Below are 15,721 nucleotides of genomic sequence, written 5' to 3'. Positions count from 1 at the left end.
TGTTGGACATGGGGATAGATGGGAGGAAGGGAATGATACACAGGAGGTGAAGGGGAAGAAGGAGGGAGATGTTGGATCCAGGAACAGAATGGAGTGATGGAGCGATGCCTGGCCGTGGGAGGGAGGGAAGAGAGTGGGAGAAATGCTGGACCATGGGGGAGAGTGTAACAGGGAAGAGAGAGGGAGATGTCAGGCTACAAGGGTGGGGAGGGAAGGAAAAGGGAGTAGATGCTTGGTTGTAAGGGTAGAGGGAAGGAAGACGCTGAGAATGGTAGAATCCTGAAGGGGAGGAGAGGGTGGCAAGGAAATGGATGAGAGGATGTGTTGAAGATGAAAGGGAATGGAGGGTTGAGGAAGGAATGAGATAGGGAATGGGAGAAAAGATGGAAATTTGATAAGTAGCTGAAAAGTGAAAAAGAGACAGGAAAGAGCTGAAAAAAGGAATGATCAATATGTCAGAGGCAGGTATAGTGAGAGAATAGACAGGAGAGAGAAGAAAAGACAAATGGATAGCAGCTGCTTGAAGGAGAATTAGCAGATGGAAGAAAAGAGAAGGTGGAACCAACATGATGGAAAAATAAAAACATCCAGGCAACAAAGGTAGAAGAAAAATATTTTATTTTAAAAGTGTTACATTGAATATGGGTGGTAATTAGTAAAAATATTGTTTACTCCTTAGCAAATTAGAAAATGTTCAACCTATTCCTCAAGTACTTCTTAATATCTTAACAATACCTCTTATTTTCACAACAATTATTATGTAATCCGCATGAACCGCAAGGTAAAGGTGGAATAGAAATCACTAATGTAATGTAATATATTTTGACAAATTATCTTGCAGAATTTTGAATGTTTTTGCACAGAATTCTACCAGCAGTAATAATTTAATACCTAACATAGGCTTCCATGTCATGTGTGTGGCTACGACTTGGCTTAAGTTTCGTGAGTCTTTGGGCTCCTTTTACAAAAGTGCGCTAGTGGTTTTAGCGCGCGCTAGCTGCTACCACCTCCTTTTAAGCAGGCGGTAGTTTTTCGGCTAGCGCGCGCTGATCTTGTGCGTGTGCTAAAAACGCTAGTGCACCTTTGTAAAAGGAGCCCTTTGTTTCTATCTTCTGCCCTAATTTCTCCTTTCTTCACAAAGATATCAAGGAAGGGGGTATGTTTACAATTTTCTCTTTTTCATGCTTATAAATATCAGAGCAGGTGATAGGCTCATTATCACCAGTGTTCAATTGAGTTCTTGTCTATTACCTTCAACCAAAGAGCTCCCCCTCCATGGATGAACTGCAGACTTTGATATAAAATATTAACTCTTTTTCCTAGAAACTACTTATCGGTATCCTTTAGATACCAAAATAGATACCAAATTCTTTCTTCCATGGAGACCTGAGTTTTATTCATTTATTTATATAAATTTATTTACAGCTATTCTAGACAACTTGGTCATTTTGTCCAGTCCCCCTTCCCACACAACAAGCCATTTCCTTGTCTTAATCTATCTTTTATTTATTTTTATGTAGCTCATGCCTCTTTTCATTTGTAGCTCAAAGTGCATTACATTCAGATATAGTAGATATTTTCTTATCCCCAGAAGACTTACAATCTGAGAACTAAGTTAAAGCTGTCCTTATTTTTTCCCTTCCATTTTATTACCAACACAGTCTTCAGGTTTCTATAAACCTAGTTTGTTGCGTTAAAGCTGCATTCAGTTCTCACCTGAAATTGTGCTTTTTTTGAGTACTTTAAATCTTAAGCTGTGATCATAGTGTTAAGATTTCAGGAAAACTTGATTTAAATTACTTGTCTGTCTCCTATTTTCTTATGTGTATCTGTACTGTGATATATTATGTCCAGAAGCAATACAGAAATTAGTGGGTAAGATTAACATTGTTACTGGGAAGGGTATACAGTATATTGAGACTTTCAGTATGCATCTGAAGGATGTGCTATAGATTGACAGATACTGATTACATTGTTCGTGTCCATTTACTTTCAGATTCTGTCCTTGAGACTTGTTCTGAGGTCAGAATTTCAAAATATTTAGAGAATGTTCTTGATAGGAATATAAATAATTTACAAAGTATCTAGTCCAGTGGTTAGCTTTATTCTGTAGATAGTGGCTTCTGGATTTGGGGAGTTATGATGAAAGATGCTCTTTGCAGTACACTGAGATTATTAAGCTCCACAGGAAAGTAAATCTCCCTCCCCCCTCCCTCCTCCCCCCTTTATCTTAGCCAATAAAAGCAGTGGATTCTAGAAGTGATCCGGTGCAGTCACTATCTGACCTCCTAGGTGATTTGACTGAATAGAGAAACCATGTTGAAACTAAGAAAATGAGAACCATTTTAAATTAAAACACTTCATGCACAGTCCATACCTTTGGTTGTGTCCATCTCCTACTAGTGGGTTGAGAGAGAGAGAAGGAACTTTCCCAGTAACATCACTGGTGTAAGGGATAGTGCAAGCTGGAATTCTTCAGTATTTCTCTACCTCCAGCAGATGGTAAAATTGGCTGGTACAATAAAGATGCCAAGGCCTGCACTAGGTTTTTGGCCAGTAGCTCCTAAGACCACAGTCATTACCTCAGTGGAGCCAGGAGATCTTTAAAGAGTTTCCTGGCTCTAAGCTGTTCTATGGGGCTACCTTGTTTTCCCTCCCTGAAAGGAAATGCTTTCATACATTCCAAAAGTATGGATTAGTCTAGTTGAGTGATAAGGAAGGAGAAATTTGTACTGTATTGGATTGGATGTATTAGTTTTTATATCCTACCTTCAACAATAGAAGAACTGGGGTAGAATAAAACATCCAACTCGGACAAAAAACACCAGTTAGGCTGTGCTAACTTGCCAAAAACTCCACTTTCACGCATGTACAAATTACAGACAAAAGCTGGATAAGGGAAAAGGCCTCAGAAGCCACGAGGTGCAAAAAACTACCAGGGCTATGAGTAAGAGCTAGAACTAAATCTTGGCTCCCCCCCCATGCTTCAATCATCCGCCAGAAAAACCCTTAACATACTACAGCGATTGTACTGTGTATAAACAAAAGAATTCAATTAGACAGATAAGAGGCAAAAGGACCGAACTTATCGTTGTGATGTATTGCTGTGCTTAATGCAATCGGCTCATGTTGTCACTATCCATTTCCAAGCTGAAGCACAGCTGAATTCTTAAATGTTGCCACTGTAGTAAAATAGCTGACGATGGCCAACGTTTCACAATATGATTATCGTTTCTTCAGGGCTCTGAAAAACAAAAACTGTGTTCACATTTGTTCTATCATTGATGATAACATCCTCAAATACAAAAATGTACCTGAATAAGCAGGAAAAATGCCTGTCCTGCCTTCAGTACTAAAGTGAAAAAAATGGCGGCACAGCGTTGATGTTATAAAAAAAACAGCTGACAACCTATGACAATTTTAGTACACTGTGATTGGCTGAAGCTGCCTTGTGACTAAAAGACAGGAAGGAAAATAAACCTCCTAACTCCCCCTGCTTTAAAAGCACTGTTGAAAAAAAAAAAACCTGACAAATTAATGCACATTTCAACTGCTAACAACAGCAAAGTCAGAAAAAATAAATCAAATCAATGGATGCATTTAAACCTGCTGGTTGTACTGTATGTAGTTTATAGATCCACAATTGTTCCCTCCTCAGGAGCAAAAGCTTCCTGTTACCTCCTCGTATAGTCTGACATGTAGTCAATAACAAAAACACTTCAGATCACTGAACTGGTGAGAATATTGGACACAGTGCTGCACCATGGGTGCTTCCATAATACACCTGTTAATGGCACTGCGATGGTCATTCACGTGAAGTTGAAATTTCCATGAAGTTTGCCCAATATACATCATTCTGCATGGACAGATGAAACAATATATCACAAAATCGGTATCACAGTTAGTTTTGTGTTTTAATGTGCATGTCCTATTGTCCATAGGATTAATGAATTCTGTGATAGAAAGAGTAATTTCACACGTCTTGCATCTGCCACACGAGCTGTGACCTCCCCCCATTGTTGATACATCCATGCTCTGTACAATGGCAGGGCATAAAATTTCCTTGAGATTACGCTCTCTCTTATAAGTCACTTGTAGCCGAGTGTCATGAAAGGCTGCCATCAAAGAGACCATTTGCCAATATTTCCGTACAATCCTGGATACAGTGTCAGTGTATGTCCTGTATTTTAAAATACAGGTAACTACTGCTTCTGAATCTCCACTTGCAGTTAGTAACCCTATGTTGATTAATACTCTGTACTGTTTAACTTTAGTATGTAACAGAAGTGGAGTAGCTGTCTGTTGTTAAATAGCTAAATGGCACTGATCAAATGGTGCACTTAACATTGCAGGACTGAGACATAGCATGGAAAGCAAGAAGTTCTATTGGGAAGCAATGACTCAACACACATGTTACTATGTGCCTTGGGTCATAAGTAGTATATAGCTGTATAAATATTTAACCTATATGAAACTCCTCTCCATAGAACACTTTTTACTTAATATTAGCATCTCGTGTTACAACCTTAGCTATAAGCACTGGGACAGATTTCCTTTGTGTGCCAAAGAGAATTACATATATTTGAAACAGCCTCCAAAGGTCTGAACTTTATTTCTGCTACATATAGTAGATGTGGTTTTCTTCTGTATTATTGCATAGTTACTGTAACTACTTTTTATTTAAGACCTATTGTAATGACTTCTCTGTTAAGATTTTTCTGTAGTGTATATATGTGTGTAGGAATATGTGCATGTGTGTATGAGGGGCGCTCAATAATTTAGCTACCTTAGTAGGAAAGAAGAGTTTTTAAAAAAAATTGTTTTATTTTTCAATATAGTTCCCTGATAGCTCCATACACTTCATCCACTTCTGCAATGATTTTAACCCCTTTGAAGAAAATTCTTCTGTTTGACTTTCAGACCAGGATATCCCAGCTTCCTTGACATTTTCATCACTTGAAAACCACTATCCACGGACAGATTTATTCCAAAACCAGAACACAAAATAATTCAAGGGAGCCAGGTCAGGACTGTAGGGTGGATGGTTCAGTTGCTGAAACCCACATTCTTGGATGTCAGCCTGTGATTGTCGTGACGTGCACCGGCACATTGTTGTGAAGAAGCAGCAAACCTTTTGTCCTTGATTGACTCCCACAAGTGATCATTGTGTTGGCATAGCTCTCCTCAGTTGTGGTTGTCTTGTATGGCATGAACTCCAGAAGCAAAAGTCCTTCATCATCCCAGAAGACAGTTGCCATGACTTTGCCTGCAGATTTTTCTGTCTTTGAACTTTTTTTGAGTGGGAGATGACTTGTGCTTTCACTGCATTGACTCCATTTTGGACTCTGGATCTCTGTGATAGACCCAAATCTCATCTCTAGTTACCAAACCATTAAAAATATTCACTTGGTCTTCACGGAGTATCTACAAGTTCTCCTGAGAGCACTGGAGCCTCATGGCCTTTTGACATGGCGTCAGCATTCTTGGAATCCATCTTGTACTAACCTTGGATATGCACAAATTTTCATGAATTATTTTCCAAACTGTACCTGCTAATATGTCCATTTCTTCAGCTATTCGGGAAACCTTAATTCATCTGTCTGACAAAATTAAAATCTCAACTTTCTTGCTCATTTCTATGGAAATTGCTTCCACTGGCCATCCAGTGTGAGGGTCATCTTCAACAGACTCTCTACCTCACTTAAACTGCTTGCTCCAAAATTTTACTTTGTAGGATGATAGGGCAGATGCACCAAAAACTGTTGTCATGCATTCATGGATCTCCTTTGAATTTTTCCCTTCTTTTGTGAGAAATTTTATCACTGAACAGTTCTCCAAATCTAGCAGTTTCTTACATATTTCCCATGAGGACTCTCCTGACATCCTATCTCTTGGAATGTTAGACTTGCACTGAGCCACAACTATTATTTATTATGCATGAGTAACCTTGAGACATGTTGCAGCATGCATAGACTTGTTTTAACATGCTTGCTACGTTCTTTCTCAGGTAGATAAATTATTGAATGTCCCTCGTATTTTGTGGCAATCTAGTTCATTTAAGATTAATTGTTTAATCAAAATTCTCTGATATGAAATTTGCATGAACGGTACAGTTTTGTTTTGGTGAAATTTGCATGAACGGTACAGTTTTGTTTTGGTGCAATTTGATAATCATGTTTCATAATGTGGTGTTTGTTTTTTTGTAGATACCTATTTGTACTGCAGCTCAGACAAGACATTCTTTCAGGAAAGTAAGAACCTTTTTGTTAAATCTGATTTAGAGAGAAAGTGTGTGTATGTGTGTATGCCAGAAATGAACAGAGCTACTGCTTTCCCAGTGCACAAGGCACTGCTATAACAGCTTGCCAGTATTTCTCCGTCTCCAGCAGGCAGAGGGAATGTTGGAGCTGGTGCAGCAGGATCAGACGCGCACCAGGATACCAGCTTCATGATTGTTCCCCTAGTAGAGGTAGACAGAGGCATGGGGGCCTTAGCCAGGCTCATTGTACCCCTCTGAGCCACCAAACCTGCTTTTGGGTCTTGAATAAGCTGATCTTTCATGGGAGGCAAGTTTCCTTCTTTCTTTCTCCTGCATCTCTCCTTCCCCTCACCATTCTGCCTCTGAGGAGAGATCCTAAAGGCAACTGCCATATCCTGTGAAAACCTTTGTAAAGGGGTAGAACTTGTTTGACTTTCAAGAAGGAGATGTAGTACAAGGAACTTATGGGCTTAGCTGCAGCAGTATACACCACAGAGGTGGCCAAGTGTGGTGGCAGCTGCTCTTGTGAGAGCCATGGTAGGTCTCACTGCCATTTTGAATGCGTGAGGTGCTGTAGAGGCATGTCTGGCACATAATGAAGAGCAAGGCCCTAGATAGGGCTACTTCTCCTTCTAGAACCATGGGAGGCTATAGGATTGTTTGGGGGGGATTGAGGAGGGTCTGTTTCCATATTCTCTTCAAAATTCCTCTGTGTTATGCTAAGGTTTATTGTTCCATACAGCAGTCGTAGAAGACAGGGGACTGAGTGGCTAGGGTCTTGCTCTTTTAATTGAGAGTGGCTGCTTTCAGAAATCTAGATGGACTGGAGAGAACCCAGGTACAATGCAGGTGGTTCTAGACTTAGGAGTCTTGGAAGATTTGGATGCTAAGGAAGAGGTAGACAGTCTGCTGGGAGGCAATTAATTCTATTCTATTCTAGTCGCAGTATATTCTATTCTAATCTATGTTCGGTTCCTACTGCATTTAATGTGGATTACAAAGAAAAAGAGACCCTCAGCAAGGGGAATTGCAACTTAAAACACGCCTTAGGTAATTACAGTCACAACTGAGAACGTCAAATAAGGTTATTGAAATTGTTGCTAAAAAGATTCGTTTTAAGAGCTTTCTGAAAAAGAGAATAAGATTTAGCCTATCTAATATTGAGTGGTAAGGAGTTCCACACTTTAGTGCCCTGGTATGCAGTAGTAAATTCCAATTGTTCTTCCTAGAGACATTCTTCATAGAAAGAAATTTAATTTCAGACACTTCATAGTTCGTGAAACAGAAGAGGGAAGGATACTTCTCTTCAAAGATTGTTTTGCCAATGATCAGGCTATTCAGGAAACAAGAAGTGTCTTCCTTGGTAGTTAGGGTGTCCTCAACCCTGACGATTTCAGGGGAGGCCATGGTGGACAAGCAGAATAGGGACCCTCTCAAGTCCCTCTGTATACACAGAGCCTTTAAGAGGGTGATCATTTCTGAGTGGGAGATTCCTAAAGGATTAATCCAAGAAAGAAGAGGAAAGGGCTAAAGTTATAAGCTCTCTTTACTCCCTGTGGAGAAATTTCCCTCTCTTCTGTGTCTATCTCCACAGTGACTTAGAGGGAGTACTATCCTCAGGAATTCAAAGGACAAAATGATTCCAGCAGGGTTTCTACCAATCTTTGAAGCTTCATCCATGTCTCTTCAAGCATCAGTTTCTGGCAAATAGTCTTAAAAAGCTGGATATAACAACCCCCAGAGAGCAAACAGGCTCTCTCTCTCTCTCTCTCTGGAACTGAGGGTGGCATTCTTAGGTACCTTTTAATGATTTTGCCATGATAGGCATTGGCTCTGGTTGCAGCACTGAGCGGTGAACTACTTTTAAAGGAAATCTCTCTCTCTTGTTCTCTTGGAGAAGTTGGTTAAGACTGGAACCAAGCAGTGAATCCCAGAAACCATGAGTTTTGGATTGTCTAGGGCCCCCAACTCTTTCATATAGTGAGGATTTCAAGTTTAGCTCCTTGTGTGACATCAAAAGGCTGAAGTGGGGGACTCCCCAGAGTGCCAGAACAACTAGGAAGACTGAAATGCTAGCAGGTCCCCCCTCCCCCTTCTCGATTGTTTCCTATGGGTGGTCAAGAGTGCCAGAACAACTAGGAAGACTGAAATGCTAGCAGGTCCCCCTCCCCTTCTCGATTGCTCCCTATGGGTGGTCAAGAGTGCCAGAACAACTAGGAAGACTGAAATACTAGCAGAACCCCCCCCCCCTTCTCAGTTGCTTCCTGTGGGTGGTCAAGAGTGCCAGAACAACTAGGAAGACTGAAATGCTAGCAGGTCCCCCCTCCCCCTTCTCGATTGCTTCCTATGGGTGGTCAAGAGTGCCAGAACAACTAGGAAGACTGAAATGCTAGCAGGTCCCCCCACCCCCTTCTCGATTGCTCCCTATGGGTGGTCAAGAGTGCCAGAACAACTAGGAAGACTGAAATACTAGCAGATCCCCCTCCACCCCCTTCTCGATTGCTCCCTATGGGTGGTCAAGAGTGCCAGAACAACTAGGAAGACTGAAATACTAGCAGATCCCCCCCCTCCCCTTCTCAGTTGCTTCCTGTGGGTGGTCAAGAGTGCCAGAACAACTAGGAAGACTGAAATACTAGCAGATCCCCCCCCCCTTCTCAGTTGCTTCCTGTGGGTGGTCAAGAGTGCCAGAACAACTAGGAAGACTGAAATGCTAGCAGGTCCCCCCTCCCCCTTCTCGATTGCTTCCTATGGGTGGTCAAGAGTGCCAGAACAACTAGGAAGACTGAAATGCTAGCACATTTGCCATCCCCCCACACACACACCTTCTCAATTGCTTCATGTGGGTGGTCAGCTCAAGGGGCTTGTCAAAAGTTGATCTGACTGACTAAAGTCTAATAGGTCTTGAAAGTAGTACAGGTGTTTGTGCCCTTGATCTTGCTACTTTGTCGAAGACATGTTTTGGGGATTTCTGTTTTTGGGGCAGCTTCCAAGAGGAACACATTGAAAACAATTACACAAAGGCTTCTGCAGCTTGAGGCAATTACTGAGAGGCTGCTATTCCATCTACTTCGTGGTTTCTAATACAAAAGGGAGTTTTGGCTCCATGTTCAGCTTAAAGGGAGTCAACGACTGTCTTGGACTGACACATTTGTGGATGGAGATTTTGCACTATTGTCATTGTATATATAGCATAAAGATGAGAATTCTTCTTTAACTGGACTTTTCCAAAGGTTATCTGCATATCCCATTCAGGGAGAACCATCAGAGGTTCCTGTGGGAGGTGCTTTCTGATTCAAGCTCTTCCCTTCAGGCTGGCCACAGCCCCCAAGACTTTCTCAATGATGATGGTAATTGTGGTCTTCCAGTGGAAAAAAAAAGAATAATGGTATCCATACCTAGATGACGTGCTGCTCTGAGTCAAGTTGAGAGGGGGAGGGGGGGTTGGAGGACAATGGCAAGAGTGGTGCAACTTGTAGAGTCTTTGGGGTGGATGATAAATTGTGTGAAGAAAAAATTGGTGCCAGTCTAGAATCTGCAGTATCTGGGTGCCCATTTTGACTTCTGGATGTTGAAGTCCTTGAAAAGTTATGGTTTTGAGTCTGAAAACAGTAGTGTCTTGTAGAATATAAGTGAAACTGATAATATCAGTATCTGTGCCTTTTGTTTGGCTTTTCACTGTTGGATTTGTATGTTGTAATGTATGCAAAATTGAAAGCAATCATTTATAACTGGGTATGTATATACTTTGTTCTGTTTTTATTCTTTCTATAGATTGAAATGTCCATATGAGACAGCAGTGGACTTAGCTTCTTTATGTCTACAAGGTAATTTTTAATCTGTGCTTTTAGGGTAAATTTCATTTCTAAAAATAACATTCCATGGTACAATCTGCTTTAATCCTCTGTGTTTTATTTTTAGTATTGTTTATAGACTGAAATGTGTGTTGCTATTTACTAACACTATAACAAAATTCTTAAGAGATTCTTCCTGCTTCTATTTTTCTTTCTGATTTTCATTGCTGCATTAGGTCTTCCAGACATGACCTACCTCATCTGATACTACTTATTTGTAAATGGAGATTTTAAAGATAATACCTGTTTCCATTGTCTAATGCTCATATTCTTTTATATGAGCACTGGAACTCTAAGGAGCAAAATAAATAAATAAAAAATGTGCTGATGATGATATGAATAGAACATTTTATTACAGAGGTAGAATGAACACAAATGTTCTTTATATTTTCACTTCTGAGGGATTTCTGTGTCTCAAATTAAAGCAAGTTTCCTTTTGAATTTTTTTCTTAAAACATTAGGAGGATTTTGTTCATCCCGTAAGGTTTACCTCTTTTTAAATAATTATGCAATCTGCAACAGGTAGACACCCTGGAAGATGTTAACATGAATTGAAAGTTTAAGGTAAGGTCTAGAGAGGTGGTTCTCAAACTGTGTGCCACAGCACAGTGGTGTGCCCTGAAGAAATTCCAGGTGTGCCACCAGAGATTCCAGAATTTTATTTTTAAAAATTCCTTTCATAAATATACACTAGAATAGATAACGTGTATGTCGCATACACAAAGAGTCTGTCAATGTTATGAGCGCCTGTGTGCGTTAGGATATAACCACCCAGACAAACATAATTCCTTGATGTGATAGGTCCTTGAGAAATAACGGCAAATAATTTTAGTTTTATTTTTTATGCAGTAGTTATCCTAAACTGAGCAACAAAGCAATCAAGACTTTGCTGCTGTTTGGATCTTCTTATCTTCGTGAACTTGGATTTTCAGCTCTGACAGAAAATAAATTGAAAAAAAGAGAACGACTGCAGATGGCGGATGATGAAATGCATGTTTGCTTGTTGACTGTTGAGACACGTTTTGAGTTAATTTGTACTCAAAAACAAGCTCAGCTATCGCACTGCTTAGCAATTCTATTCTATCTACTTTGTGGCCATGGTTGCAGACCTTGTCCTGCCGGGATCCTTTTTTGCGAATTACAGATTCTGGAATGTCAGTTCGAACCGCACCATCATTTCTTCCTAAGGTGATCTCAGCTTTTCATATCAACCAGTCTCTCTTCCTTCCTGCCTTCTGAGGGGAGGACTGGGGTCACACTTCTCTTCCCTACATTTGCTCAATGTACATAGGATACTTCTACACTATTTACAGATTACTAACGACTTTCGACGTTCAGATCACCTCTTTCACCTCAATCAGGGTGGGAAGCAAATGCCGCCTCCGCAATAACCGAAGCACCAAATGCAGCATCCGCATGCACCGCCACATCCAACTAGTAAAGCTTAGAGAAGGTATTTTTGGAAGACCAAGTAGCTGCCTTAGAAATAAATCTCTTTCAAGGAAAAACCCCTGAACTCAGCACATGAAGTAGCCATCGCTCTGGTTGAATGGGATCAAAGCTCCTCCGGCAACTGCATCCCTGCCATTAATAAGTGGAAGCAATCACCTCCTTGACCCAGCGAATGATGGAAGCTTGGGACACCGCCATACACTTGTTGCATCCCGTGAATAATACAAAGAGGCAAAATGCATTTCGGTGATCTATTTGATAACACTTGAGGCAAGATCTTAATATTTAAAATCAGTCGTGATAACAAGTCTGTATGAACCCCATTGAGTGAAATCTTTACCTGGTTTAGGTAGCACTGTCATACCTGCTATATGCGTACACCATGGATGGGGGGCAAGATATTTTGAAATCTTTTATAAAACTTAGATATCAGGCCATTGAGTCCAGGGGCCTTTCTGTCTTTCAACTCTATAATAGTTTGTGTCACCAGAAACCTCCTTTCTAAACTCTGGAATTCTTCCTTGTTGTCATAAATAAAATAAGGTGATACCTTTTTTATTGGACTAATTTAATAAACTAATTTATTTGATCTATGTACATAGGCCTCTTAGTTTCTTTGCCTCTTTTTGCTGGTAGTGGAACATAACTCATTTTGTATGGACTGGTCTAGCAGGATGATGAGGAAACACCTCTTGTGGTTTTAAGATTCTGACATTAGTAGTTGGCACATAGAAGAATGAATTACTCTGATTTTGATCCAGAGCCTCTTGAGTTTCAACTTATTTGTAGTAGTTGACATGCCTTTATGCATTTCTATGAGATTTAGGAAATGACAGTTAAGTAAAGCTGAGGAAAACATGGCTGAAGTTAGTTAAAGCTGCACAAACTTGGACTTGTTATATATATATTTTTCAGGTTAATCAGAAAAAACAGGTTCTTTTCTAGTATACTCGTATGTAGTAGAAATGTGAAATTTGTTCCAGGAACCTGCTAAATAGAAAAATGGTGATGATTGGCATATGAAGTACAGACTTAAGTTACAGTTGTTAACATATGCCATCATTTTAGCACTTACGAGCCCATGTTTTACTACATATCCACACATTATTAACTCCAGCAGTTAAATTTTAAGCCCCCTGGGAGACAGGGAGACACCTGCTGTTTCTAGATGTGACTTGACTTAAGCTATTACTGAAAAATGAAAAAGCTGGAAACAGGGATATCACCTTAACTGGGTTATTGCAGGTAAGTTTAATTTGAATTTAAAATGTTGAAGTACTAATGTAATGGGGGATTTTGATGGTAGCTGGAAAGCCTAAAAGGTCATTGGCTGGAAATCCATTGGACATCCATGACAGGTTATTAATGTGACACATATAGATAAATGCTTTGATAAATGCTTAGCTTAGTTTAATTATCAATATATCCCACAATCCTGAAACCTTTTACATGAAGAAAAGCTATAAAAGCTTAAGCTGCAGAATATTTATGGAGGTCTGACTTTGATTTGATGACATCTATAAGGAAGGGGGGTAGGGGGTGCATGAACAAAAGTGCGAAAGAGGAGAGTGAGAGATGGTTGTTCACGTCCATACCCCTTGTGTAGGGGTTAGGAGCATGAGAAAAGGAATTTTATAAAAGGGGATTTTGTACCAGTTTGAATATATTATATTTTTTGTTCTTTTCTGTGTTGAGAATGATCTTGAGCTTTTTAAAGGATTGAATCTGAAAATAAAATGAAATGAGGGACAGTCTTTCCCTTTCACTTACCATATAACCCCCCCCCCCAATGTTCTCTCCCTCCATACTCACTTTGCTCCTTCTTCCCTTTCTCCTTACTTCTCTCTCCTCTTCCCCTACCCTCTTCTACCTTACAGCAGCTGCTGCAGTTGTGGTATTTGGCTGCTAAGGCCTATCTTTCTCTCCTGCAGATATCATTCCCTGGATGGCAGAGCCTGAGCTTCCTGTCAGCCACAGTGCTATGTATTGGGCTCATCTGTGCTTTCAATGGATGTGTACAATTTGCTTTCCAGCAACACATGCACACAGGGCACTAAGAAGCCAAACAGCTTTTATGCATAGTAAAATTAGTAATTGTTTATACTTGATACAAAGGGCCTGATTTTTTTTCTTTATTTTTTTTAAGGATGCCGATCGCATGTCAGTTTATGCATCGGCGTTTATGCATTGCTGTACAGATGCCTTAAATGTAGGCCAGCATTTTGCAGGCCTACATTTAAGACGCCTATCTCACTCCTATGGAGACATGTAGGGACCTTTAAGCATGCCCAAGGCCACTTCCTGGTGAAACCATGCCTCACCTTTTGTGTACTTAACCATTCCTATGCATCTTTGAGACACATGACACATGCCTACAATGTAGGCATTCTTCCTGGTTTTTGTTTTTGTTTTTTTAGTGCAATTTGATTGACTGAGAGATGATGGTAGGATGCCTACACCTGCCTACCATCAGGATGCACATTTGCAGAATCAGGCCCAAAATGTATATATCACTGTGCAGAGACAGGATAAAGGAGGCTTGATTAGTGTTTTACATATACATTTACATTTACATTTACGAATACATGCATACTTTGAAAAGTTTCCCTGTCACAAGTTCTGCTAGCTCACCATAATAGATAATCACCAGATAAGTGCTTGTCTTTGGCCTTGGGTTTGAAGGAGTGCAGGTGTAAAAACTAAAAAGATTCTTGTATTAATGTGGTTTTGAAGTCATCTATACCATTGGTTCCCTTGAATATTTATGCAAGCTGTCCCAAGTGATGTCACTCCTGTTTCAACGATTTTTGCAAAATGTCTAATCTTGCTGCCAAGTAAACCTTTTTTTTTTTTTTTAGCTCTAAGTGTATTTTACAAAAGGATTTGTATTCAATAAGTCAGTGAGCCTTTTGTAAAATGTAGAAAGTTTTTGTCATTCAAAATTTGTTTCATAGCAGGATACCTATGTAAGAAGACCATTATGGTAACTATTTTGTAAAGGCAACATAGGCATCTATATACCTTTATAAAATAGTTTCCTAAATAATAGACTCAGTAGTGCAAAAATGCCATTGTACAAATTTGCACAAGCTTTAAAGGTATAAATTTTTGTGTATACATGCTTACATGACAATGCCGCCTTTTTTTTTGCTTTGTCTTGACCATGGGTGCCTAATATGTCGATCGTGATCGACCGGTAGATCGGGAAGGCAACACGAGTCGATCGCAGAACCCATCCCGCGCTCCGTGATAGACTCGTGCTGCTGTCCCGATCTACCAGGCGATCAGCCTTCCTCTCCCCGACGTCCCCCACCACCCTCCCTCCAGAAGTGTTGGACCGACCAGCATTCTGCTCCCTGGAGTCAATTCTGACATCGGAGAGGAAGTTCTGGGCCAGCCAATTGCTGCCTGGCTGGCCCGGAACTTCTCTCCGACGTCGGAATTGATGTTGGGGAGCAGAATGCTGGTCAGCGCGCCGCTTCTATAGGGAGAGCTTGGGGCGGTGGTGGCTTGTGGGCCTGTTCCCCGATGGCGGCAGCAAATCTAGTGTCTTAAGGGAGGGCAGAGAGAAAGAAAGAAAGGGGACAGACAGGGAGATAGAAAGAAGGGGGCAAGGAGACAAAGAAAGAAGGGAGTCAAAGAAAGGGGGCATGGAAAGAGAGAGAAAGAAAGGAAGACAGAAAGAAGGAGGCAGGGAGAAAGAAAGAAAAAGTTGGGGGAGAGAATGAGGTCTGGAGGAGAGGAAGCATGCAGGAGGCTGAAAGAAGGGAAGAAATATTGGATGCACAGTCAGAAGAAGAAAGTGCAACCAGAGACTTTTGAAATCAACAGACAACAAAGATAGGAAAAATTATTTTATTTTCAATTTAGTGAACAAAATATGTGTTCTGAGAATTTATATCTGCTGTCTATATTTTGCACTATGGCTCCCTTTTACTAAACCGTAATAGCGGTTTTTAGCGCAGGGAGTCTATGAGCGTCGAAAGCAGCGCGGGGCATTTTGCGCAGCTCCCTGCACTAAAAACTGCTATTGCGGTTTAGTAAAATGGGAGGGGGTATATTTATGGTTGTTACTGAAGTGACATTGCATAGAGTCATCTGCCTTGACCTCTTTGAAAAACCCCCGTAATATAAATGATAATTAACATTTTCTCTGCGT

General features: G+C 40.5%; 1 protein-coding gene across 6 annotated transcripts in view; it reads left to right on the top strand.

Annotated features, from left to right (window-relative positions):
* The window catches only part of EPB41L4B (erythrocyte membrane protein band 4.1 like 4B), a 449,748-nt gene that overhangs the window by 177,026 nt on the left and 257,001 nt on the right, over positions 1 to 15,721 (top strand). For all 6 annotated transcript variants that reach the window (XR_004538081.1, XM_033930624.1, XM_033930625.1 and 3 more), the window contains 2 exons: positions 6,207 to 6,251; positions 10,031 to 10,083. Coding sequence is in view for 5 of the 6 variants with exons in the window: in XM_033930624.1 (XP_033786515.1) it covers positions 6,207 to 6,251; positions 10,031 to 10,083 (98 nt within the window). In the remaining variant the exon portion in view is untranslated. The remainder of the gene's footprint in view (positions 1 to 6,206; positions 6,252 to 10,030; positions 10,084 to 15,721) is intronic.

Source organism: Geotrypetes seraphini, chromosome 2 (assembly GCF_902459505.1).
Source record: "Geotrypetes seraphini chromosome 2, aGeoSer1.1, whole genome shotgun sequence".
Lineage (NCBI taxonomy): Eukaryota > Metazoa > Chordata > Amphibia > Gymnophiona > Dermophiidae > Geotrypetes > Geotrypetes seraphini.
The sequence above is the reverse complement of the archived record's forward strand: the minus strand, read 5'-3'. Positions and strand labels throughout refer to the sequence as shown.